The following is a 26,666-nucleotide window of genomic DNA, read 5'->3' as shown; positions in this document are numbered from 1 at the left end:
CCCCAGTGTAAAAATATCCTGCGCTTGGAATTTTTCTCCCTTGCTCTGAGGCCTGGTCTATAGTACATAGGGTTTGCCAATAATGATACATGGGGAAACCCTTCAGGTGCAGATGCAGCACAGTGGCCAAACAAGGCTTTTGCATTCAGGGAGCTGGTTGGAGCAATTCAGTCAAAAGCCCTGTTTTGCCAATAGACGCTGGATCCCTACTACAGGGTTAGCCAGTGTGGTTAAACCTGTATAACTATAGTGTCACTGCCTTTCTAGTGTAGATTAGGCTTCAGGGAAAGAGGAAAAAAATACAGAGCCTAGGGAATTGGGATACCAGGAGCTGTGCAGCAGGACTGAGGGACACTGTCAGATGGCAGCCCAGGGCTGGGATAGCAGGAGCTATGGGGCAGGACTGAGAGGCACTGGCAGGGGGAAATGCTTTTAACGGAAAAGTTTTCTGTTAAAAGCATTTTCGGAAAAGCGCATCTAGATTGGCATCTAGAAAAGCACTTTTTGCAGAAAAGCATCCGTGGCCAATCTAGACGTGCTTTTCCACAAAAAAGCCCTGATCGCCATTTTCACAATCGGGGCTTTTTTGCGGAAAACAAATCTCTGCTGTCTACACTGGCCCTTTTGCGCAAAAGTTTTTCGGAAAAAGACTTTTGTCTGAATGGGAGCAGCATAGTATTTCCGGAAAAGCACTGACAATCTTACATGAGATCGTCAGTGCTTGTGCGGAAATTCAAGCGGCCAGTGTAGACAGCTGGCAAGTTTTTCCGGAAAAGCGTTTGCTTTTCCGGAAAAAGTAGCCAGTCTTGACACAGCCTAGTAGTTACCCAGAGAAATAAGTCAGGGTCCTCAGGGGCTCTCTTGCCTGGCTACTGGCTGGAGTCCTGCTGCCAGTACAGCCATGATAGTGGGGGGCAGAGGGAGTGCACCTCAGGCCCATGGCACCTTCCATCAACCCCTCAGCTCTTTCGGGTGGCCAGTTTTGGTTGGATGAGTTCCTGGAGATGTCATCACGTGACTTTATCTTTAATGATCCATCTTTCATGCCTGGAGACTCTAGCAGTCCTAGAGGGGTAGCAGCCCTAGCTGTGATGTGACCCCAAGAAAGGGGGTAAGACTGCCTGGCAGGGACTCCAGGGTCTAGAGCCACAGCGGGCCCACGCCAGTCACTGTGACAGGGAGCCAGGCAGGGCCCAGCCCCAGAGACAGACTAGGTCATGGAGGACCCTGGGGGCATTTGAAGTCTGGGTGACATTTATCACCAAGACTCCGTGGGACCAGCCCTCCTATCAAACCAGCGCCAGTGCTGATAAGCCAGGCTGGAAGCTCTGACTCAGGTGCCCTCCCTGCACCCTGGACTTTGGATACTCCTGCTGCTCCCTAGTGACTGCAAGGAAGTCATGAGATAACGGAGCACATGCAGGTGTGACAGTCCTCTAGCCTGGGGTGGGATCAAACCCGCAACCTCTGGATCTAAAAAAAAAAAAAAGAAGCTGGCATCTCTGCTACTTACGTTAAAGGACCAGCTATGTGAGCAACATGGCAGGAGCACATGCATTAAGCATTCTGCAATCCAGTCACTAGATACTGGCAGCACTCCATCCAGGGTTAATAAGGGTTTTATACAGTTCGTGCCACCTTGACCATTGACTCTGTGCATGGCCCAGTCTACCCAGCTCACACACTTTCCCTGAGGGCACAACTCTACCACTCAGCTAAGGCACGGGTCCCGAGAGTTGACCAAGTTTTCTGCTAGGTATCATGGGCACCTAAAAAGGACAGGTTTGACTATCTAGGGTTCCTCTTCACAAATACTTTGAGCCCCCACTCAAAAAACTGGAGAAAAACTTCTCCAGGTAATCTTACCAGACATCCCTACGCCAGCCCTATGCAGCAAGCATATATGAAACGAAGAGAACTGTATGAGGGGGAAGGGGACACTGAATCCACTCTGGAAAGCACAGCAACAATAAATCAATTATTTTACATATATGTATGAATACTAAGAGAAGCACCCAAATGATAGCTTTGGTCAAAGTCCTTTAGCTCAGCTCCTCACTGGTATTCCCCCCAAGTGGAGCACTTGGGTTTCCACCCAGGAGAGACTGAGGTGCCACTCAGATGAATAGCAGAGCACCCACAGCTGCCCACGTCTGGAAGCATGTGTTTCTACTGGTGGTGCACATCCACACATGCTTTGGTGCACATAACAAAATGTATTCTACACATGCATGGAAAAAATTAGAGGGAACATTGCCTCCGCGCTTTAGCATTCATTTTGCCCTTCCGCACCCAGCACCCCATCCCCACTCACAATTTGCAACCCAGAGTCGAGGCAGAAGTGTCTCCAGTCCCTAAGAAAAGGGCTGCATGGGCCAGTCTTGCAGTTCTGTCACTTAACCCATATCCAGTATGTTAGTTTGGTTACTCCCCGTAGTCTCTCCAATTTGCTCTTCCACTCTGCCGATATCCACCCATCCCAGGTCACAAAGCTCCTACAGCAACACTTCTACGGAAAGAGATCAATGGCATAAAAGACCTCAAATACAGCCTTTGTCACCTAAATATCAAGTACCTCGCTGTATTGCCTGGACCCAGCTGTACCAGCCTGAGCTTTTAATTAGGATGACCTCTTGCCCAGAGTATATTTTATGCTGCTCTCTTGCCCCTTTTCTCATGCAGCAGGGATAATAATGTCTCGTTACTGCTCAAGTCGAGGCTTTGCTAAGTTATTACCAAAATGCCCCAAATGGGCACGTAAAAAAAACACAAATAAGCTGTGTCTAGACTGGCAAGTTTTTCCGCAAAAGCAATTGCTTTTGCGCAAAAACTTGCCAGCTGTCTACACTGGCCGCTAGATTTTGTGCAAAAGCACTGACGTTCTACTGTCCGAAATCAGTGCTTCTTGCACAAATGCTTTGACATTCCCGTTCAGGCAAAAGCCGTTTTCCGGAAATGTTTTTGCGCAAGAGGGCCAGTGTAGACAGCTAAAAACTGTTTTGCGCAAAAAAGCCCTGATGGCGAAAATGGCGATCGGGGCTTTCTTGCGCAAAACCGCATGTAGATTGGCACGGACGCTTTTCCCCAAAAAGTGCTAGACGCTCTTTTCCGCAAATGCTTTTAACGTAAAAACTTTTCCGTTAAAAGCATTTGTGGAAAATCATGACAGTCTAGACGTAGCCATAAGGTCTGGCTCATTCTGTCACTTCCCCGTGGTCACCAGTAGAGGGCAGCAAAAAGCCCCGCCCTCTGGGGAGGTTCTGTCCATCTCCGAGTCGTGAAGCAGCTTTGCAAGTCTCCCCTCATGCACCGGTAAATGATATAGCCCTCTCCTCGTGTTCATGACTTGTTATACCCCTTCTGGATTCCTTCTCCTTCCCTGGGCCTCACAGCCTTCTGGGATGGCCAGTCTCATCTTGCCAGTTCACACCTGCATGGGTCTGGCCCCACTGACTCCAGTGGGGTTAAGGCTACTTCACATCAGTTGGAGATCTGACCCCATTCACTCCGTGCCCTTGCCGCATTAGGTCTAAGAAAAGCAGGTGAAGAACCCAGGTTGGGAGCTGCAAAGGAAGTGGACGTGGAGGGAGGCAGGTGTCTGTCTGGGGCAGGGGGCTTCTCAGAATTAAACTATTTATACTTTGGAGGCTCAGGAAGAAGCTGGAAGCTGTGCAGAGGGAGCTCCTGCCCTTTCTCAGCATGCTGTGATTGTCTCTAATAATCATCTCATGGCTTGGAGCCAGGCTCCAGCTTTCAAAGTGGATTCTGTGGGGCCTGACTCATGATTGTGTCACTTTGGGGGTGGATGACATGGTGCGTGGGTGTATGGCCTGGGAGCATACGTCAAGGTATGTTTACACTGCCAGCAGGAGCGCGCTACCCGGGCTGGGTGCACAGACCCGCACTAGCTCTGCTCGAGCTGGGGTGGAAAAAATAACAGTGGGAAGATTGTAGGAGGACCAGCAGCTAGGGCCCCTGGAGTCCAAGCCCATCAGATCATCTGGGACTCAGTTCCATCAGATAGGCCAAGCTGCCATCCATGCCACTCCATCCACATTGCTGCTTTTATGGCATTAGCTGGAGCTGAGCTAGTATGAGTCTAAGAACATAAGAATGGCCACCTCAGTGGTCCCTCTAGCCCAGTATCCTGTCTTCCAACAGTGTTCAGAGTCAGGTGCTTCAAAGAGAATGAACAAAACAGTGTAATAATTGAGTGTTAGTTGTTCTCCAGTCCCTCTTTGTGGCAGTCAGAGGCTTTAGGACACACAGAGCATGAGGTTGTGTCCTTGCGTCCCTGACCAACTTTGGTAACCGTCATTGTTGGACCACCGTGAACTTATCTAATTCTTTTTTAAATTCTTTTCTAGATTTTTGGTCTTCACGACATCCCCTGGCAATGAGTTCCACAGGTTAACCAGGTCAGCCTGGATTGGGAATCACACTTCCCAGCTGCAATCATAGAATCCTACAATACTAGAACTGGAAGGGACCTTGAGAGGTCATCAAGTCTAGTCCCCTGCTCTCACGGCAGGACCAAGAACCATCTAGATCATCCCTGATAGTTGTTTCTCTAACCTGCTCTTAAATATCTCCAGTGTTGGAGATTCTACCACGTGCCTAAGTAATTTATCCCAATGCTTAACCACCCTGACAGTTAGCAAGTTTCTCCTAGGGTGTGTCTAGACTACATGGCTCCGTTGATGGAGCCATGTAGATGAGTTTACTAGACACAGCAAAATGAAGCGGCGATTTAAATAATTGCCACTTCATTTACATCGAAATGGCCGCCGCGCTGTGCCAACGATCAGCTGATCTGGCACAGCGGGGCAGTCTAGATGCGCCGCGGCCGACAAGGGAAGGCATAGCGGCACATTTGACAAAGGCTTCCCTTGTCGATCGCAGCGCGTCTAGGCTGCCCCACTGTGCCGGATCAGCTGATCGACGGCACAGCGCTGCAGCCATTTTGATGTAAATGAAGCAGCGATTATTTAAATCGCCGCTTTATTTTGCTATGTCTTGTAAACTCATTTACATGGCTCTGTCGACGGAGCTATGTAGTCTAGACACACCCCTAATGTCCAACCTAAACCTCCCTTGATGTAATGTAAGCCCATTGCTTCTTGTCCTATCATCAGAGGTTAAGGAGAATAATTTTTTTCTCTCCTCCTTGTAACACACAAGGCTTGTCAATTTTTATTGGCAAATGTTGGTAAACGTCAATCTCACCCTACACATGCAAAGCAGAGAAAAAAACTCCATCAACGACTGGTGAAATGTACAGCGAGACAAACTAAGAAGGAGGCTGCTTGTGAATGGATTTGAGTTGGCATATGCTGACTCATGAGGTTGATAATCTTTGCTTTGCTAGCAATAAAGCTTCACATTTTTGAATCTCAGCAGCTCTTGTCATTAAATTATAGTTTGACCTCCTCCCGTATTACCTGACACACAGGCAACATGATTTCGCACAATTGAGACCATTTAAATTGATACAAATTGGGGAGAAATGGCAGACTATCCACACCAATATAATCCGTCAAAATGATTAAAAAAGCCAAAGATTGAAATCTGCCATGCCTGAATCCAAGTACAGTGAGTGTGTGTGCGTGACTATTTACTCTCGCTCCTATGCCAGCCTGTCCCCTTAGTCACATTCCTGGCCACACCTGTCCCTGAACTCCCCACCCCGCAAGAGGCCACAGCCAGAGTGCAAACCCCTCTGGCTCCCAGCCGCACCCTCCTGCTGGAGCTGGGTGTGGGGCGGAAGCTGGTGTTGCCTGCAGTCTGAGCCCAGAACAGCTCAGTGGAGGGAGGAGGAGGCCCAGAGAGCAGAGGGGGCCACCACAGGTGTGATCTGAGGGGCAAGGGTCCTGCCCTGTCCAGTCTCAGGTGCTGGGATGGTGCCCGCTGGCAGGTGACACGTCAGCAGCGGAGTAACAGAGCGCTGGGGGATGCAGCGAGGAGACAGGGCACAGAGCCGGATGGCAGGGGGCGCGGAGACGGGCCCCACTGAGATCAAAGCCGTGATTGTGGGGGACGGGGGCTGCGGGAAGACCTCCCTACTCATGGTCTTCGCCAAAGGGGATTTCCCCAAGGTAAGAGCCCCCTCAAGCCATATGACTCCCACCTCTCAGATTGCTCCCATGGATTTTGTCCCTGCTCCGAGAGACCTCCTTCGTCTCACTCTGCTCCCCTTGAAACCGTGTCCCTGCTACATCCCCTCCCCTCACACTGTTCCTCTCTTGGATTCTGTCCCTACTCCTGAGCAACCCTCCCTCCCCTCACTCTGTTCCCCCTGGGGCCCTGCCCCTGCCCCTGAGACACCCCCCACCCCTCACACTGCTCCACCTGGGACCCTGCCCCTGAGACACCCCCACCCCTCACACTGCTCCCTCTGGGACCCTGCCTCTGCCCCTGAGACACCCCCATCCCCTCAGACTGCTCCCCCTGGGACCCTGCCCCTGCTCCTGAGAGCCCCCCCCCACCCCTCACACTGCTGCCCTGTCCCTGAGACACCCCCCACCCCTCACACTGCTGCCCCTGGGACCCTGCCCCTGCCCACACTGCCCCGTCCCTTCACACTGCTCCACCTGAGACCATGCCCCTGAGAGATCCCATCTCCCCTCAGACTGCTCCCCCTGGGACCCTGCCCCTGCTCCTGAGAGCCCCCCCACCCCTCACACTGCTCCCCCTGGGACCCTGCCCCTGAGACACCCCCATCCCCTCACACTGCTCCCCCTGGGACCCTGCCCCTTCCCACACAGCCCCCTCCCTTCACACTGCTCCACCTGAGACCATGCCCCTGAGAGATCCCATCTCCCCTCACACTGCTCCCCCTGGGACTCTGCCCCTGCCCCTGCTCCTGAGAGCCCCCCCCCCCACCCCTCACACTGTGCCCTGTCCCTGAGACACCCCCCACCCCTCACACTGCTCCCCCTGGGACCCTGCCCCCTGACACACCCCCATCCCCTCACACTGCTCCCTCTGGGACCCTGCCCCTGAGACACCCCCATCCCCTCACACTGCTCCCCCTGGGACCCTGCCCCTTCCCACACTGCCCCCTCCCTTCACACTGCTCCACCTGAGACCATGCCCCTGAGAGACCCCTCTCCCCTCACAGTGCTCCCCCAAGGGACCCTGCCCCTGCGTGTGCCCCCTCCTGTCATAGTCCTGCCCTGCCCAGGCCCTGCCCCCACCCCAAACACAGACACTGCTTCTCTCGGGGGACCGCGACCCGCCACAGTCACACTGCTCCCGGCATAGGACCCAGTTCTCAGTATAGACTCTGCCCTCGCTGGCTCAACCCCTGCCCCATAGAGCAGCCCCTCTTTGACACAAGCCTCTCCCCCCCATGCCAGGCACTCTGGGTGAGCCCTCTCTGGAGCAAAGCCAGGCAGCGACCTTGGGGAGTGGAGGGAAACTCCTCCTGGCAACTGACAGTGGGAGCCCAGCTGGCTGGCATAGGGAAGTGAAAGCAGAACCCTCTCCTGCCACTGCTCAGGCCTCCAGCACACACCCTACACAAGGAGCCGGCAGGCGCTCACCCCAGCAGGATCGCCCTGGCAGCCGCCGGTGGCCAGACAGATCCTAGCCAGCCTGGGTCACCTCCAGCAAGGGACTGGGGACTTGCCAGCCCCATGCTGAGCTGCTGTAAGGCACCGGCTGCTCGTGCAAGGTGTAGCCATGCCGCTCGGCCTGTACCGGGGTGGGTCACGCTGTACAACCCCCCCAGTAGGGACACTAGTAACAGGGCTCTCAAATGTCACTACCCTACAACCCTCTTCTGACAACAAAATTACTACCACGCGACTCCAGGGCCAGGGACTGAGGCCTGAACACACCCAAGTCCTGCTGCCTCGAATGTGGGTTGGAGGGGAGCCAAAACCCATAGGCTTCAGACCCGGCAGTGGGCTTGAGCGTCAGCCCTGGGCCCCAGCGAGACTAACGCCAGCTCTGGCAACCCTGTTACAACAGAGTCCAGACCTGTTGTTTGCGAGAACCACTGCACTCGCATCCGCTACATAACCTCCTGGGAAAACGAGCCCAAATTTTGCTCACTAACCGTACCATCCGCCCCCCCCTCCCAGGAGGCACACCAAATGTCAAAGCCACTTCCCCAGCTGGGAGGTTTTCTAGCAGTGAAAAGTGTCACCCTATCACGAAATATAAATCTGCGAGGGAAATATCTCGGATCAAATGAAACCTGCTGTTCGATCCAATTGGAGTTTTGGCGGATGGAGGGGCTGAGTTTGGCGGGAGAGGGGTGGGTTTTGTTTTTCGTTTCAGTGAGAAAAGCAAAAAAAAATCCATTTTGATTCAAACTGAAGTGATTATTTTTATCTTTCAGTTCAGACCCTGAACTGAAAAATGAATTATTGGCTCACCCCCTCAGGGGGAGCAGTATGAGGGGAAGGGGGGTCTTTTAAGAGCAGGAACAGGGTTCTAGGGAGAGCTTTGTGAGGGGAAGGGGCTCTCTCAGGGCAGGGCAAGGACCCAGGCGGGAGCAGTGTGAGAGGAGGCAGGTCTCTCAGGGACTGGGTCCCAGGAGGAGCATTGTGAGGGGAAGGGGGTTTTTCAGGGGCAGGGACAGGGTCATAGGGGAGCAGTGTGAGGAAAGGGTCTGACTCAGGAGCAGGGACAAGGTTTTGGGGAGCAGTGTGAGGGTGGGGTTCCTACATGTAAATAAAACAACAATAACTATGAATAAACCCTAGGGGGAGACAGAGCACAAATATCCTAGCCCCTAGCACCTCACAAGGCAGGCGGGCGGGAGGGTAATCCTACTGTTGCAGTGACTATACAGTAGTGGTATGGGGCCATTCTTGGGAGAATTCTATTCAAGTCCCTGCTCTTCCAAAGAACTCCCTGTGTGACTTCATGAAAACCACTGACCCACTCCGTGCCTCAGTTTCCCATCTGTACAATGGAGGTGACAGTCCCTCTCCTCACAGGGATGTTGTGACTATAGATACATAGCAGACTGTGTCTGGCACTCGGTTTGTACTGTGTTGGAGGTCATGTGAATACTTTAGACAGACTGATAGATAAGCATCTAAGGAGGAATGGATGGTGGTTCCCCATGGGCCAGCCTACTGAGCAGTAACAAAGGCTGGCTGTCTTTCCTTACAGCACAGTGACCCTCTCCAGGAGGTGCACCGCCTCTCTGTGCCCCCACCAAAATTGTAACTGCTAAATGGGGTGCCCTCTGTTTCTCTGGGTGGCCCTCTCCCTGCGTCCCCTCTCTCCCACCAAGCACCTATAGAATCATAGAACACTAGAACTAGAAGGGACCTTGAGAGATCATCAAGTCCAGTCCCCTGCCCTCTTCATAGGACCAAGCACCGTCTAGATCAGTGTTTCTCAAACTGTGCTCCACGGAGCCAGGGCCCCGCGAGACATCTCTAGGAGCTCCGCAAGGTTGACAAACTGGAAACATCGATAGGTACAACACATACGATCAGTAGACCGCTGGGGCTCCGCATACATTTTTACGCATGTAAAGGGTTCCAGAGCCCAAAAAGTTTGAGAACCACTGATCTAGATCATCCCTGATAGATGTCTGTCTAACCTTCTCTTAAATATCTCCAGGGATGGAGATTGCACAACCCCCCTAGGCAATTTATTCCAGTGTTTAACCACCCTGACAGTTAGGAAGTTTTTACTAATGTCCAACCTAAACCTCCCTTGCTGCAATTTAAGCCCATTGCTTCTTGTCCTATCCTCAGAGGCCAAGGAGCACAATTTTCCCCCTCATCCCTGTGACACCCTTGTAGGTACTTGAAAACCGCTATCATGACCCCTCTCACTGTATGTCTACACTTCAGTCCTCCTTCGAGGGAGGAATGCAAATGTAGACATCCGAAATTGCAAATGAAGCGGGGATTTAAATATCCCACTCTTCATTTGCATAATCGCAGACTGGCGCTATTGAGAAATAGCACTATTGCGAGAGAAAAAACGGGGTTATCTCGAGAGAAAACCCTTCCCTCGAAATAACCCTTAAACCTCATTATTTGAGGAGCAAGAGTTATTTCGAGGGAAGGATTTTCTCTTGAAATAACCCCGTTTTTTTTCTCGCAATAGCGCTATTTCACAATAGTGCCAGTCCGTAATTATGCACATGAAGCACGGGATATTTAAATCCCCACTTCATTTGCAATTTTGCATGTCTACATTTGCATTCCTCCCTCGAAGGAGGAATGAAGTGTAGACATACCCTCAGTCTTCTCTCTTCCAAACTAAATAAGCCCAATTTCTTTAACTTTGCCTCATAGCTCATGTTTTCTAGACCTTTAATCATTTTTGTTGCTCTTCTCTGGATCTTCTCCAATTTCTCCACATCTTTCTTGAAATGTAGCGCCCAGAACTGGACACAATACTCCAACTGAGGCCTAATCAGTACAGACTAGGGCGGAAGAATGACTTCTCGTATCTTGCTCACAACACTCCTGTTAATGCATCCCAGAATCATGTTTGCTTTTTTTTGCAAGTGTCACACTGCTGACTCATATCTAGTTTGTGGTGCACTATGACCCCTAGATCCCTTTCTGCAGTACTTCTTCCTAGACAGTCACTTCCCATTTTGTATGTGTGAAACAAATTGTTCCTTCCTAAGTGAAGTACTTTGCATTTGTCCTTATTAAACTTCAGCCTGTTTACCTTAGACTCCCCTGCTTTCTCCTCCCAGATCTACGTCCCCACCGTGTTTGAGAAGTACTCTGCCTCCTTCCATGTTGGTGACAAGCCAGTGCAAATCAATCTGTGGGACACAGCAGGTATGTACAGGGAGAGGATGGGGTGTATGAGCCTCCTAAACCCAATGTGAACAGTAGAGGGAGCCAACATCCTGTGTGAAAAATTGACTTGTGTATTTCAGTCCAGAAATGGGGAGGGGAAGCAAGAGACAAAATCATTTAAAACCGCAGAAATATGGCTCATTTCAGGCGAGTCTATCAGAGTCCCAGACTTCACACCAGGAAATCTAGAAACAGAGAGCTGGGGTTCTTTTAGTGCAGGGGTGGGAAACCTAAGACATGGGGGCCAGATGCAGCCCCCAGCTTGCCTGGATCCAGCCTGTGAAGCTTGGGGCTCCCCCCAACATTAAGGAGCCCATATTAGTGAGGGGTGGGTTTGTTTGTTTGTTTGTTTGTTTGTTTGTTTGTTTGTTGGGTTTTTGTTTCTCACTTTTGTGCAACCCCTGACTGATTTTTCTATGGGTCAGTGGTCCTAACCCAGAAAAGGTTCCCCACCCCAGTTTTAGGGATTAGCTTGATTTTTGGCTTCTTGTGAAAGTAGGGGTGCTTATCTACAGCATGACATTTGGCAACAGAAAAATACCAGCCAAGTAAGTACAAACTAAACTTTCATACGGTGACTTGTTTGTACTGCTCTATGTGCTACACACTGAAATGTAAGTGCAATATTTATATTCCAATGGATTTATTTTATAATTATATGGCAAAAATGAGGAAGTGAGCTGTTTCAAAGTTCTAGCATGCTGTGCATGGGCGCGGGAAGTATGGGGACGAGGGAAGCTGCAGCACCTCCAGGTTTTGTACCCAGCTTCCCCACACCTGGGGGCCAACCACACTGCCAGCTCCTCCAGTCCTGAGTTCTGGCCTCTGCACAGCCCCTGAAGGGTCCTTCTGGCCCCATGTGCTTTGCTGCTCCCTACGTCCCCTGAGAATCCTGCCACTGCAGGCTTCGCTGGCCCTCCAGGGTCTCCGTTAGACCTCAGGGTCCCATCACTGCCAGCCCCAAGGGCTCTACCGGCCCTCAGCATCCTGCTGCCCACTGGACCTGCCACAAGTTCTATGCCCCACCAGACCATCAGTCCCACCGCTAACCCAGGGCTCAGCAGCTGTCCCCAGTATGGCCCCAGCCTGGGCAGTGGAGGTTGCCAATTCTCCCAGACTGGACAGACGGGACTCCATTTGATGCAATGAAGTCTAGTCCATCTGGTCCCGGAGAGTTGACAACCCAATTTCAACAGGTCTAACGTAGGGGAGGTACAGCTCAGCATCCCCCCTAAAAAATAGTTCCAGCATCACAGATGCTGTGACACTTTTATGTTTTGATGTCACAGGGTATGTCTACACTACCCCGCTAGTTCGAACTAGTGGGGTAATGTATGCATACCGCACTTGCTAATGAAGCCCGGGATTTGAATTTCCCGGGCTTCATTAGCATAAGCGGGGAGCCGCCATTTTTAAATCCCCGCTGCTTCGAACCCCGTGTAGCGCGGCTACACGGGGCTCGAACTAGGTAGTTCGGACTAGGGTCCTATTCCGAACTACCGTTACTCCTCGTGAAACGAGGTGTACCGGTAGTTCGGAATAGGCACCCTAGTCCGAACTACCTAGTTCGAGCCCCGTGTAGCCGCGCTACACGGGGTTCGAAGCAGCGGGGATTTAAAAATGGCGGCTCCCCGCTTATGCTAATGAAGCCCAGGAAATTCAAATCCCGGGCTTCATTAGCAAGTGCGGTATGCATACATTACCCTCCTAGTTCGAACTAGGAGGGTAGTGTAGACATACCCTAATTGTGTAAGCAAGCAGTTTTTAAGTGAAGTAGTTTTGGGGGGCACGCAAGACCAGTGGATTTCTGAAATGGGTTCAGTAGTCTGGAAAGGTTGAGAGCTACTGCTGTAAGGATGAGGGGCATGGTTAGCTATGCAAATCTTTGTTGGGGTGTGGTCTATTATGCAAATCAGCAATAATTTTATTAGCATACACATTTGGGGTAGAAAAAGAGACACTTTCAAACAAGCTAATTTTTGTGGGTTTTGAAAGAAAGCAACAGCATTTTTCACAATTTGCTTCATTTAGAAAAAAAAGATTTTCCTCGTTTAAAAAAAAAAGGATTTTTAACCGTCATTTTCTTGACACTTTTTCCTGGAAAGATAGGGCTCTTTTCCCACAGGCCCACATCAGTGCTCTGGGATCAAAGTTCTGTCTGGGTTCTACTGTTGACACCCCAAGCTCTGTCCCCTGCCCCCCAAGCTTAAAGTGACCCAGCCCAAACCCGTTACTTCCCCAACCCTTCCAACAGCAGGAGCCAGGCTTCAGAAAGTGACAAGATCAGCTTCAAAATCAAAATAAACTGGGAGCTCTTTTTCTTTGGTTTTTGTTTTCTGAGCTATTGCCTTCTCAGACTAGACACTGCCTCTTTATTTAAATAGCAGCTGAGAGTCACTCCTAACCAAATGACTTCAGGAGCTATTTAAATAAAGTCAGAGAAATACCAGCTGTTGTGATAAAATCATTTGAGTCTCCGTCGCTACATTGCAAAAGTGGGGCTGCCATTCAGCAAAGGGGTGTGTGGAGGGATGAGAATCCAGACCTGGGTGAATAAGGCTATGTCTGCACTGCAGCACTTTTTCAGGATACCGGAGTATCCCGGAATAGCTATCCCACGTCTTCACAGCAAGCCCGTTATTTTGAAATATAACAGGCTTGCTATTCCGATGTCCCTCTCAACCTCATTCCACGAGGAGCAAGGAACACTTCAGAATAGCGGGTTATTTCAAAAACTTGGCTCTGTGTAGAAAATATCAAAGTACAAAATAAGCAATTTCGAAATAAGATCAAAATAAAATACACAGTTTGCGCAGCTCAAATTGCATATCATATTTCGAGCTACAGTGCAATGTTGCCCTAGCCTAGGGGAGCAGAGAACTCTGGGTGCACGTACAGCTATCTAGCTGAGGGTATGTCTACACTACCACCCTAGTTCGAACTAGGGTGGTTAATGTAGTCATACGAACTTGCAAATGAAGCCCGGGATTTGAATTTCCCGGGCTTCATTTGCATGTTGCCGGGTGCCGCCATTTTTAAATGCCCGCTAGTTCGGACTCCGTGCCCGCGGCTACACGCAGCACGGACTAGGTAGTTCGGATTAGGCTTCCTATTCCGAACTACCTGTACGCTTCGTGGAACGTGCTTCCTAATCCGAACTACCTAGTCCGTGCCGCATGTAGCCACGGGCACGGAGTCCGAACTAGCGGGCATTTAAAAATGGCGGCACCCGGCAACATGCAAATGAAGCCCGGGAAATTCAAATCCCGGGCTTCATTTGCAAGTTCGTATGACTACATTAACCACCCTAGTTCGAACTAGGGTGGTAGTGTAGACATACCCTGAGATACTTATCTGGCTCCTATCTCTGAAGTATCAGCTCTCCTCACAATCTTGAACATATTCATCCTCATAAAACCCTTGCTAAGTAGGGCAGAGCAACGATCCCTATTGTACAGATGGGGAAACTGAGGCACCATGCAGATAAGGGACATGCCCCCAGGTTACCTAGGAAGGCTGGCAGAGACAGGCTTTGAACCCAGCCCAGCAAGAACAATGCCAGGCAGGTTGAAGAGAAAAGAGTCAGGATGGGATTCCCCCGGCACTCCGAAGTATCTATGGACCTTGGTTCCTGGAATTTGGCCAGCTCTTGGGCTGGTCTCTCCAGGGCAGGGCCCGGGCCTGTTAAGAGTGGCAGAGAATGTATGTTTGTGTGAGTTCATGCACGTGATGGAGTGTGTGTACGTGTGTGTTTATACACATGTGCCTGCATCCGTGTATATGTGAGCGCACAAGAGAATGCATGTGCATATGTATCAGAATGTGTTAGTGCGTGTCCATGTGCGTGTGTATGCGTGAGTGCACCGGTGTCCCTAAGGGGCTGGATCCTCTCTCTCATCCAGAGGAAGGAGGCGTTAGGGACCCTGCACGTGAAGGCAAAGGGCACTTTGTGACCTCCATCTCCCCCGCACAGGGCAGGAAGATTACGACAGGCTCCGCCCCCTCTCCTACCCAGGCGCGCACGTGATTCTCATGTGCTTTGATGTCACCAGCCCCGCCAGCTTCGACAACATTCTCACTAAGGTAAGAAAAACTGCCCTTGCATCAAATGGCAGAGGCCAGGAGCTCCTGCCCTGCTCCCAGCAGCGCCCCCTGCTGGGAGAAGCTGTGACTGGAGTAGTCAGGAGCTGCCCCACAGCCTGCACCCCCACACCATTCCCTGAAGTGCCCCCTGCTGGGAGACACTGGGAGAGCCAGGCATTCCCCTGGCAACCAGCACCCCACCCTGCTTCCTGCAGCACCCCCTGCTGAGAGAGGCTGGGGCTGGAGTTACCAGAAGCTCCCCCACATCCAGCTCCCCCACCTCACTCCCTGCTGTGATTCTAGCTCTGGTCTGCTGGCCTCTATTGTGTTCCTTAGGGATATGTCCCACCCTCTGATTTAATGGGGATGAGCATGGGGCTCACATCTTCCTTCAATGCCCCTGAGGACATGTGCGGGTCTCCTCTCCCATGGCTCAGCACTCCCCCGTCTCCTCTCTCCCTGCACAGTGGTACCCAGAGGTGAATCACTTCTGCAGGGGCGTCCCCATCGTGCTGGTGGGCTGCAAGACCGACCTGAGGATGGACAAGGTGCTGCTGAGGAGACTTCATGAAGACCGGCTGGAGCCCATCACCTACCTCAAGGTGACACAGCCCCCGCCCCCAGGCCAGGTCCTCCTGAATCCTCAGCCTCATCTGATGGAGGAAGGAAAAATAGTCCCTCCCAGAGATAATGGGCCAGGGCCCAGCCAAGCTCTCAGACTCTGTTGTGGGATGAGGACATGGCAAGATGACAATTCAGACAATTGAAGCGGGGCATGTTCTGGACCCTGCCAAAGGCACAGGGAAGCCCAGGGATGATGGCAGGGGAAGTGAGGCCCAATGGGAATGGATCCTGGAGTCCCCATATGGTACAGTGGTCAGGCCATGCCGTCAGCAGTGACCCCACCCCCTGCTCACTCCTATGCCCTCTCACACTCCCCTCCATTGCAGGCAGAAGCCATGGCCCAGGATGTTCACGCCGTCGCCTACCTCGAGTGCTCAGCCAAGTTCCAGGAGAACATTACTGACATCTTCCTGGAGGCCTCCCGTGCTGCCTTGAGTGCCATGCGGAAGAGCCAGAGCAAACAGAAACCCAAGAGGAGCTGCCTGCTCTCCTAGCCACGTCCATGTTCCTGCCAAGGATACTCCAGTGCCTTGCACCCATCCCAGGGCCAGCGCCACCTCCTGCGGCCTGCAGCCATCCCGGGGCCAGCGCCACCCTCCAGCATCTCTGTGGGCATCAGCTCACACTCATCAGGGACTGACAGCACAGATCTGCCCTCCTCACAGCGGGGCATCACCGGGGGGTGAATGATTCCACAGGAGGGGCAAGTACCTCCCCTGTTGTCAGATACAAGACAAGACTGAAGTAGATGAGGGCCAGGTTCCAGCTCTCAGAAATACGTGTCTGAGAGCCCTGACTCCTCCCAGTTTCCCCTGGCTCCGACTGGCAGCTACCAGCTTACGCAGCTCATACTAGCACGGCTCCTGCCGCTGCACCCAGCTTGGCGTGGCACTGCTCCCACACAGCTCCTACCACTGTGATGCACAGGGGCCCAATGAATCCATCCACAGCTCCCAGTGAGTCCATCCACAAGATGCCACAGCCACAGGGTGCAACCCCAAGGAGGGGCTGTAAGGTCATCTCTTGGTTCTGTGTGTACAGTGCCTCGCCAGCAAAGTCATGGGCAGGGGCTCCTAAGGGAGGCAATATCACATGTCATAAATAATACTAACTAGGGGTAACTGCGGAGGCTGAGCAAAGGACCCACTAGACCGCCAAACTCATTGCCGTGAGATCAGAGCGGGGTTACTCTCTGCAGAACATTTCCCTTTGCCTTGGCCAATAGTGCTCAATGCCATTGGGGCTCCATTCACCTTCCCCAGAGGCTGATAACATGGCCTGAGCCATCTAACCCCGTCAGCTTCCCTTGTCCTCCACTCAGGTTCCAACCTCAGTATATGTCACCGCCATCCTTCATTAGTGCAGCCCTAAATTAGCCAGATCAAGCCTCTGTTTTCCTCAGTCAGCCGCCCAGGCGCTTCTCTGAGCAGCTCCCATGGTGCTGATCTTACTCAGGGGCTGTGGTGCCAGATCCCGATCTGACATCGCTCCATTGACTCCAGTAGGGCTGCACCCATTTACACCAGCTGGGGATCAGGCCCATAGACACCAATGGAGATCAGGCTGATTGACCCTATTTGGTGATCTGGCCCTACTGACTCCAGCACAGCTACAGGCTGTGTTTATACCAGCTGGATTCCTAGCCCCTGTGATTCCACTGGAGTGATGCTGTTTGGGGAGCAGGGGTGGGTGTATATACTAGTTATAGGGAAAGGGGTGGTTAACTGGGTTAACTACAAGACTGATAGAGAAGTCCCTTGGTAAAGGGTCCCCTGTTCTTTGCAATCAACTCCTGTCTCAGACCTGATAAATTCCCTGCATCAGACACACGCCTTACCAGGCATTTATCCATGAAAACTAACATGGACAGTAGCTACAGAAAGCTCATGACTTATCAAGACTCCTGACCATTGCAAGAATAATTTAGGTCATAATTTAAGAAATAATGTAACTATGTGGAACGTATGCTCTAGAAGTTAGTCCCCCAGGAATAATAAGTCTGCTTGACAGGCCATTCAAGCAAGGGTCACACCTCCCTCGTTAGCTGGTGATGTAATGCAAGGCTCTTTGTTCCATCCCAAGGCTATCAATGGAAAATTTATCCCAGACTACTGCAAATAATTGGAAACATGGAGATAAGAGACGGGGTGATTGCTTATCCGTTGTTTTTCTATGCATGGGCAAAAGATTGTTTTGATATGCAACAAACAGGATTCTCTAATATTGGTATGCTGTGTGACTCAGTTTCCCCTGTGTGTTGCATTAGCTGGAGGTGGGGCTGCCTAGGAGACATGGGTATGATATGATCTGTTTGAGCCTGGCTGGGTCAGGGAGGTGGTGTCAGTTCAATAGTGGCCAGACAGAGCACAGTAGCTGAAATCAGCCTGGCTGTCAGTCTGTTAGGGGAACCCAGACCCATGCCCTCCAGTGGGTTCTGACTCTGGGCCCTCAAGCTATGTAAGCTGGATCCTGATTCATCATCTATTACTGTGCTCCCAGCTCCCTTCCAACCTCCCACAGGTTCTGCAGCCTACTCAGCCTCCTGGGATGGCTGCCTCCTTCTAAACTGCTGTCCCTAAGGCCAGGTCTATCCTATAGGGAAAAGTTGGCATAAGGTATGCAATTCCAGCTACATAAATAATGTAGCTGGGGTGGATGTACCTTAAGACAAACTTTGCCGCCATTCCCACGGTGGGAGTTCAACAGGAGAAACACTCCCATTGATTTCCCTTATGTCTCACGACAGGAGTATCATGGTCCATGGGGAGCAGCCTCAGCGTTCAATTTAGCGGGTCTTTACTAGACCCACTAAATCAAATGCCAAAAGATCAAACGCTACAGTGTCAATCTTCCCATGAGTATAAACAAGGGCTGAGTTCAGCAGCTTGCTGGCAAGAGTACCCTCCTCCAGCCGTACTCAGTCCTCTAGGAGCCACACTACCCTCCTCTCAGCCCTTATATCTGCCCCGCCACAACGAGACTGCCAATTAAGGACAGGCAGTGCCCATGTTAACCCTTTAGTTGCTGGACCGGCATGGGGTACATGCTACCCATTCCAGGGCCATTTAAAAAAAGAGAGGCCAGGGCCAGCCCGATAATGGTAGAAAATCCAGTCCCTTCATGCTCCAACCCAGGGTGTCTTTTACATGGCTTCACTGCGAGAGCAGCCACTCCTAGTCTGCTCCCCGCCAGCTTCCAGCATGTAAATTACTCATCACTGAGTTATAGGAGTGCTATAGGTCAGAATTACATTGCAGGGTGACACCAGCAAATTCTTAATCTCAGACATCCCCACAAAGGTGCATCTTATAATGCCCACCCTCCTGGGCAATACAAGCTCATTGAAATCTGCCATTTCATTAATCGAAAATGATATGCACAAATCCCATTATTCCAATGGCGATTCCCAAACACTTTGATTCAAACACACAATGGTTTAGGTAAAAGCAAGTTTGTGAACTACAGAAAGATAGATTTTAAGCCCTTTCACATGATGAGGCATAAAATTCAGAACTGGTTACAAACAAATAACAGGTAAATAACAGGAATGCATGTTTTACAGAAGAATTGTATAACTTTACATACAACATTGACACACATTTTACCAGGACAATACTGTTCAGCTGATTATCAGTTTTCAAAGGATACCTCATAAAGTGTACTTTGTACAAGATTTAACATAGTTTTGTAAATGTGATGAACCTAGGAGAACAATCTGTCATGAATGGACTTCAACCTTCCTTTCTCTTTGCTCGTCTAAGGGTACATCTACACTGCCATACTATTTCGAAATAACTAGTGCTATTCCAAAATAACTTAGTCCGCATCTACACAGAAGGAGTTATTTTGAAATAGTATCAAAATACTGCCAAGCTGGAGGACTTCTTACTCCGACTCCTGTAACCCTCATTGTACGAGGAATAAGGGAAGTTGGAGGAAGAGTGCTCTATTGTGAAATAAGCTATTTCATAATAAGATACGCAATTGATGTAGCTCAATTTGCATAGCCTATTTCAAGTTAAACCCAGCAGTGTGGGCACACCCTAAGACTTCCTATGTTATGCCGCAGTTGACTAATAAATCCAGTTGTTTTGAAAACACTGTGTGAGTGGATAAGTACTTGAAGAGTAGATAAGTCCTGCTAGGAGTCTATCTCAGTTGGGCTCACTGGACAGAGTTCACAGTGTGAGGCAGGATGGCTGAAGCCCCAGATGACCACTCTCTGGAAGTGGCGAGTCCATGTGGCCAGCCCTGAAGGAAGAGTGAGACCTCTTGACACATCAAAGGGTTTCCTCCAAGAGACTGCCCCAAAGTTGGGGTGGCAGCATTAAGCCCATGGCTTAGTGACAGTATAACACAGCATGAGAAGATGACCTCTGGATCCCTTCCCTAAGGATTCACATGGTGGAGAAGGGCTCTGTTCATGAAAGTTTGTATCCAGGTTCCTGTGAAGCCATCCAGCTCTGCAGTAGGCTGAACTCTAAGGAGGAAACTTACTTCATTAGCTAGGCAAGGGAATTGTTAATCATAGTCTCTAGTTCTCTCTTTATTATTTTTGTTTGGCTTTGTAACCCGTTATTTCCTCTTGTTTCTAACTGAATCATTATTTCTTCTGAAATAAACTTTCTTTCGTTGTGCCGCCAGTGCTTACAGGTACTGTTATGTAGGAGGGGTGATTTAAGATTAAATTGGGGTAGGCTATTGCTTCGGGAGCAGAGGGTTTCTGTGAGCAGCCAGTGTCAGGGGCTGGATATTGCAGGGAAAAGCTTCAGAAGTTTCAGGGATTGAGGTGCACCTATTACTAACCTGCAGGGCAAAGACAGAGCTGGCAGGGCTTAGAGACGAGTGCTTGGCTGCTAACCGGCAGTTGGTGGTAGGGAGCTAACACCCAGCTACCATGGGCACAGATTCCTCTTACAGAGGCAGGGAATAACCAGGTGACCCTGTCCTGAATCCTCCAAGAACAGACCCAAGGCATCTGACCATCATTGCTCCACCCCCCAAATCCCAGAGGGGGCAGCATTTCACTATCCCTGCCTGCTCCCAAAAGCCTACTGTCTCACCGAATGTCTAGGTACACTGTGGCACTGCTGCATGGTGTGTCCCATGAGCCGTCAGCTGCCTCATCATGGGAAAGCCGAACACGTGGGAATGCTTTTCCCCTTGTATTAGGAGACCAAGGCTTCTTCCTGCTCTTCATTGGTGATGAGGCAGCAGGAGGCTGATTTCCAACTGCCTTTGGACTTTTCCTCCCTGTGGAGCTTTCCCTGGGTCTCCCCCTGGTTTCTCCCACTGGTGCAGCCTCACTAATGGTGGCAGAAGTGGGAGTTCTGGTGTGGTGCAGGAACTTGCCTCTGCTGGCATTTTTAAGCTCCGTAGCTTATCAGGCCTGTTGACGGGGGGAAGGGGCAGTTGCCTCAAGGCCCAGCTATTCAACAAGTAGCGGCAGTGGCCAGAGTCATGGGCTCCCACCAGAGTGCCGCCATGGTGGCTCTGAGAGCTGCCTGGAGACTGGGGGGAGGGGAGGAGGAAGCGCAGTGCATTCTGGGAAGCGATGACGGCTGGATGCCCCCAGCCCCAGACCTTCCATCCAATGCACTGCCCATTCTGGGAGCGTGGAGCCGCCCTCCCCCACACCTTGCCCATGGGCCAGGGAAGGCTGTCGTCCCTGCTGTAGCTTACAGAGTGGCTGTGTCTACACTGGCATGAATTTCCGGAAATGCTTAAAACGGAATACTATTCCGTTTTCAGTTTTTCCGGAAAAGGAGCATCTACATTGGCAGGCTGCTTTTCCGGAAAAGCCCTTTTTCTGGAAAAGCATTTGTGGCCAATGTAGACGCGCTTTTCCGGAAAAGAGCCCTGATCGCCATTTTCGCAATCAGGGCTTTTTTCCGGAAAAGACTACTGGGCTGTCTACACTGGCCCTTTTCCGGAACAGTGTTCTGGAATAAGGACTTATGCCCGAGCAGGAGCAGAATAGTTTTTCCGGAATAGCGGCTGATTTTGTACAGTAGAGCATTGTTGCTTTTCCGGAAATTCAAGGTCCAGTGTAGACAGCTCGCAGCTTATTATGGAAAAGCGGGTGATTTTCGGAATAAGTGGCCCAGTGTAGACACAGCCAGTGTGTCTACTCTGCATCAAGAGGCGAGTTGCTAATTCAGTTAGCTAGCCCATGTTACAATAGCTGTGAAGATGTGACACTTGTGAGAACCAAGGATTGCAATGGATTCTGCATCACGGGCAATTGTTAAAACAAGAAGGGATCTTTTCCTGAAAAAATGGCTATAGCGCAGTCAGGAATGATTGCCGGGAAGTCCTCTGTTATACAGGGGGTCTGAGCACAAGATCAAAGGCCCCTCTGGCCTTGTAATATATGAATCGGGTTAACAGGGCAAGTTAAAAACCAAGTTGCCGCATCTCCCCTGCTATTTTAACTCAGGTGAAGAAGATCAAACCTTTTTTAGTAGCACAGACATGCCCATACGCTGAGCAGGGACAGATGGCAGCCCCAGCAGGTCATCAGTTTCCCAATGCTCCCCTTCCCAACAACCACTTGCTTGTATAATGAACCTCCTAAGCAGGTAACTACAGTTCCCATCTACCCCTTACCCTGCTGCACATCCCTTTCCCTCGTCCAGGCTGGGACTAATAATAATGACACTGGCTTTTAGAACCAGGTAATCTTTCTTCCCCGGGAGTAACTGATGGGTAACTGGTGAGGTTGGGCTCAACTCCTCTGTCCTCTTAACAGGCCAGCCATCCTGTGAGCAGGCATTAGCCCACCCGGAGACCTGTCCACATGTGGGGTCCCCATCTCTGCTGCTGGTCATGGAGCAGGGGTAATGGAAGGAGTTAGAGGAAAACCTAGCCCCACACTGGCTCTCGCCACAAAGCTAGGAGGACCCCCTACCCAGGAGCCATTCTATGCTTCCTGCGAACGATCCAGGCTCACTCACTCGCTGGCCCAGCACACTATAGTTTGGGGGCTAGGGCTGGGTTCAGCTGGCTTTTTTGCAGCTCATAGTCCTGATGCAAAGGCTGCCTCCGCTTCTGCCATCCCCACACAGAGCCCAGGTCCTGGGCATTCTGGACGTGCAGGATAAGGCCTGGGTCTGGTCTCACTCAGGTCTCCCCTGTGGCTCGCAGGGAGCTCCTTCCAGATGTCTCCAGGAGCCTGTGCTAGCTGAATCCAGCTTGCGTTCGCGCCAGCGCCGGTGTTTTAAACCACTCCTCCGCCCTGCTTAGAACAGGGTCGGCAGCCTGGGGCTCGCGAGGGAGCCCGACGTGGTGCTTTGGACGCTCGAGCCCCACCCCCACCGCAGCAGGCAGCCCACGCAGGCGCTGCAGCAGCCGGAGCAAACCCCGTGCTGGTCGGGTCTGGCTGCGAGGCAGCAACAGCCCCACCCCCACGCAGAACAGAACAGAATAGCGTGGCGGGGCCCTTTGTGGTGCAGGAGCTGCGAGCCGGCAGGGGAGGGTCCCTCATGGCTGCCCCCCTGCCCCCCACACAAGCCCATTGGCCAGACCTGGACAACGGCAGCTGCGGGAACCCACCAATCACCGCTCCCCTCAGGCTTTTAATCCCCGAGCACATGGTCAGGTAGCTCCTGTGGGAGAAATGGGCAAGCAGCACTTTTAGGTAAGTGTCCGGCCCCCCAGCCACTCCCACTCCAATATCTGCACCCACATAACCCTCCTTCCAGACCCTGCACCCCAATTCCCTGCCTTGGGGCACAGTCCAAACCCCTGGCCAGATCCGCTCCAGGCCTGCTGGTCCCCAGCCCGTTTGTGTGGTCCCCAGGGGTATGTCTACACTACCCCCCTAGTTCGAACTGGAGGGGGTAATGTAGTCATACGGAGTTGCAAATGATTTGAATTTCCCGGGCTTCATTTGCATAAAGCCGGCCGGCGCCATTTTTAAATGCCGGCTAGGTTGGACCCCGTGCCGCGCAGCTACACGCGGCACGGACTAGCTAGTTTGGATTAGGCTTCCTATCCAAACTAGCTGTACGCCTCGTGGAAAGCAGTCAGACCCTGCGGCCGCTGGCTCTGACTCCCGTGCCCACAGGGAACAAGTTGAGGGAGAAACAAGGGGCCATCACTACCTACACGCTCTAGAGCACTGTTATTATTTGCAATGACTGTAGGGCCTGAGGGCTCCTGACTGATTGGGTCCAATTATACAAGGCATTCCACAGTCTCCTGACTGACATCTGGACCAGTTGTACCAGGCACTGCAAAGACACCTAACTGAATTCTGAGCCCCTTGTGTTGGGAACTGCACAAACTGCTGACTGACATATGTGCAGGAAGTAGAGTGCAGGTGTGCTGCAGCAACCCCAGGCTTTGTGCCCGGAGTCCCAGCCCCGCACCTATGCTGTCCCCTGTCCCAGCCCCACACCTATGCTGTCCACTGCCTCAGTCACCAGGTCCTATGCTGCCCAGGGACTAATCTGCCAGCCTGAGGTCCTGCTCAGCCCCCAGGTCATGGCCATTGGCAGGGTCCCAGCCGCCAGCCCCACTGCTGCCCAGGGGCTCCACTGCTGGCCTGGAGTTTCATCTGTCTGTCAGCTCTACAACCTGGACTCCATTGCCAGCCTGGGGTTCCACTCAGCTGCCAGCCTGGGAGCTCCACAGGAGCCCTAGGATCCTGGCCACCAGCTCTGTATGGCAGGTCCTGGCCACCAGCATGGGGGCATGGCTGCCAGACCCAGCTCCAGGAAGTGGTGAGAGGTGCAGGCAGGAGTGAGGGGAACAGCTCAGCACCCCCACTCCAAAAGCTGTTCCAGCACCACTGCTGACTGATTTCTTGGCCCCCTTTTGCCAGGTGCTGCAAAGACTCCAGATGAAGATCTGGATCCCACTGTGCAGAGCACTGCACCGATACTTGACTAGCCCCATTGCACCATGTACTGCACAGACTCCCAACCAATATCTGGACTCTTATGTCTCAGATCCCTGAGAGCTGATCCCCATTGCTCAGACCACTAGACTCCACTCCCCTTTCAGAGCCTACGCTAGAACCCAAGACCAAAATCCTGCTCTAATCCCTAACTCTACTCCCCATCCAAGCTCTGTCTATACTACACTTCTTTTTTGGAAAAAGGTACGCAAATTGCAGAGCGCAACTTGCGTATCTTTTTCTGATTTTTTTTTTTTGGAAGAGGCTTTTCCCAAATTTGGCCCATCTAAATTGGGCCAAATTTTGGAAAAACCTCCTCTTTTGAAAGAGCCCTTCTTCCTCGTGAAATGAGGTTTACAGGGCTGCTCTTCCAAAAAAAAATTTCAGAAGAGCAGATGCGTTCCCTGGACGTTGCAGAGTTTTTCCAGGATCCTGGAAAAAAAACTCCGTAGTGTAGATGTAGCCCCAGTGCCTGTAAACTAATATGGGTGCATCTAGACTGCAGAGGGGTTTTTTTCTGAAATACCTTGACTTACGTCCCCACTGTTATTGCGTTCTTTCGAAAGAAAATCAAAAGAACGCAGGAGTTTTTCCAACATTGGTAAAACTCATTCTACAAGGAAGCTGAAGCAAAATGCAGGACAATGTAGCACTTTAAAGACTAACAAGATGGTTTATTAGATGATGAGCTTTCGTGGGCCAGACCCACTTCCTCAGATCAAATAGTGGAAGAAAATAGTCACAACCATATATACCAAAGGATACAATTTAAAAAAATGAACACATTATTTTCTTCCACTATTTGATCTGAGGAAGTGGGTCTGGCCCACGAAAGCTCATCATCTAATAAACCATCTTGTTAGTCTTTAAAGTGCTACATTGTCCTGCATTTTGCTTCAGCTACCCCAGACTAACACTTCTATCTCTACAAGGAAGGACACTTTTCCAAAAGAGCTCTTTTGGAAAAAGGTGTGTATGGACATGGAAGAGAAAGCTTTTTCAAAAGAAGAGGCCTCCAGGAAAAAGCACAGGTGCCCTGGTGACCATTCTGCCCATAGTAATCACAGCTTAAATGCTAGATACTATCTTTCAAAAAAGCAAATCGCTTTTTCTATGCACTTTGGCAGTGTGGACACTCTCTGTCGGAAGAAGTGTTTTTGGAAGATTTCTTTTGGAAAAGCTTCTTCTGAAAGAAGCCTGCAGTATAGACGTATCTATAAAAACAAACAAATGGGAAATCCTGACTCCCAGTCCCACAATCTGAAGATTAGATAGATCTTCTGATTATCTTTCTCGATCTATTATATATTTTAAAGAGTTTGTTTTGTTTGTGCAAAAAAAGTCATACTTTGTGATTACCTACAGATACCCAATTTTGCATAAATCATCCAGCTACTTAAATTAGCAGAATGCACTACTTTTTGCACCGGAATATGCTGGGTGAAAGGTTTAAATAATTATTTTTGTTTTTCAACAGAAAAAAGTCACAACTATTATGATTAGAATTCATAAAAAATATTTGCTAACAAAGGAGGAGTAACGGTAGTTTGGACTAGGAAGCCTAGTCCGAACTACCTAGTTCGTGCCGCGTATAGCCGCACGGCACGGGGTTCGAACGAGCAGGGATTTAAAAATGGCGGCGCCCTGTTTATGCAAATGAAGCCCGGGAAATTCAAATCCCGGGCTTCATTTGCAAGTGCGGTATGCCTACATTACCCTCCTAGTTCGAACTAGGAGGGTAGTGTAGACATACCCATAGGGAATAAGACAGAGAATATCTTATTCCCTCTATATAAAACCATGGTAAGCCCACATCTTGAATACTGCATACAGATGTGGTTGCCTCATCTCCAATAAGATATATTGGCATTGGAAAAGGTTCAGAAAAGGGCAACAAAAATGATTAGGGGTCTGGAAAGGGTCTCATATGAAGTGAGATTAAAAAACTTGGACTTTTCATCTTAGAAAACAAGAGACTAATGGAGTATATGATAGAGGTCTATAAAATCATGATTGGTGTGGAAAGAGTAAATAAGGAAAAGTTATTTACTTATTCCCACAATATAAGAATCGGGGGTCACCAAATGAAATTAATAAGTAGCAGTTTAAAACAAAGAAAAGGAAATTTTTCTTCACACAGAGCACAGTCAATCTGTGGGACTCCTTGCCAGAGGATGTTGTGAAGACTAGGTCTTTAACAGGGTTCAAAAAAGAGCTAGGTAGATTCATGGAGGTTAGGTCCATCAATGGCTATTAGCCAG

At 50.7% G+C, this 26,666-nt stretch overlaps 1 protein-coding gene across 1 annotated transcript; it reads left to right on the top strand.

The window, feature by feature from the left end:
- Positions 1-5,784: 5,784 nt before the first annotated feature.
- On the top strand, positions 5,785-20,176 carry RHOD (ras homolog family member D). The gene is made up of 5 exons (XM_006136380.5): positions 5,785-6,095; positions 10,688-10,775; positions 14,770-14,879; positions 15,347-15,481; positions 15,830-20,176. The coding sequence occupies exons 1-5, from the start codon at positions 5,952-5,954 to the stop codon at positions 15,995-15,997; spliced, it is 645 nt and encodes a 214-aa protein (XP_006136442.3). The 5' UTR covers positions 5,785-5,951; the 3' UTR covers positions 15,998-20,176.
- Positions 20,177-26,666: the final 6,490 nt, after the last annotated feature.

This window comes from Pelodiscus sinensis, chromosome 5, assembly GCF_052426305.1.
Source record: "Pelodiscus sinensis isolate ZL-2025 chromosome 5, ASM5242630v1, whole genome shotgun sequence".
In the NCBI taxonomy this organism is placed as follows: domain Eukaryota; kingdom Metazoa; phylum Chordata; order Testudines; family Trionychidae; genus Pelodiscus; species Pelodiscus sinensis.
Note: the sequence above shows the minus strand (reverse complement) of the source record. Positions and strands in the feature narration are given on the sequence as shown.

Coding starts and splice junctions, on each gene's coding strand:
- RHOD (XM_006136380.5), top strand. CDS start 5,952: ATGCAGCGAGGAGACAGGGCACAGAGCCGGATGGCAGGGGGCGCGGAG. Junction 6,096..10,687: donor CCAAAGGGGATTTCCCCAAG/GTAAGAGCCCCC, acceptor TTCTCCTCCCAG/ATCTACGTCCCCACCGTGTT. Junction 14,880..15,346: donor TCGACAACATTCTCACTAAG/GTAAGAAAAACT, acceptor CTCCCTGCACAG/TGGTACCCAGAGGTGAATCA.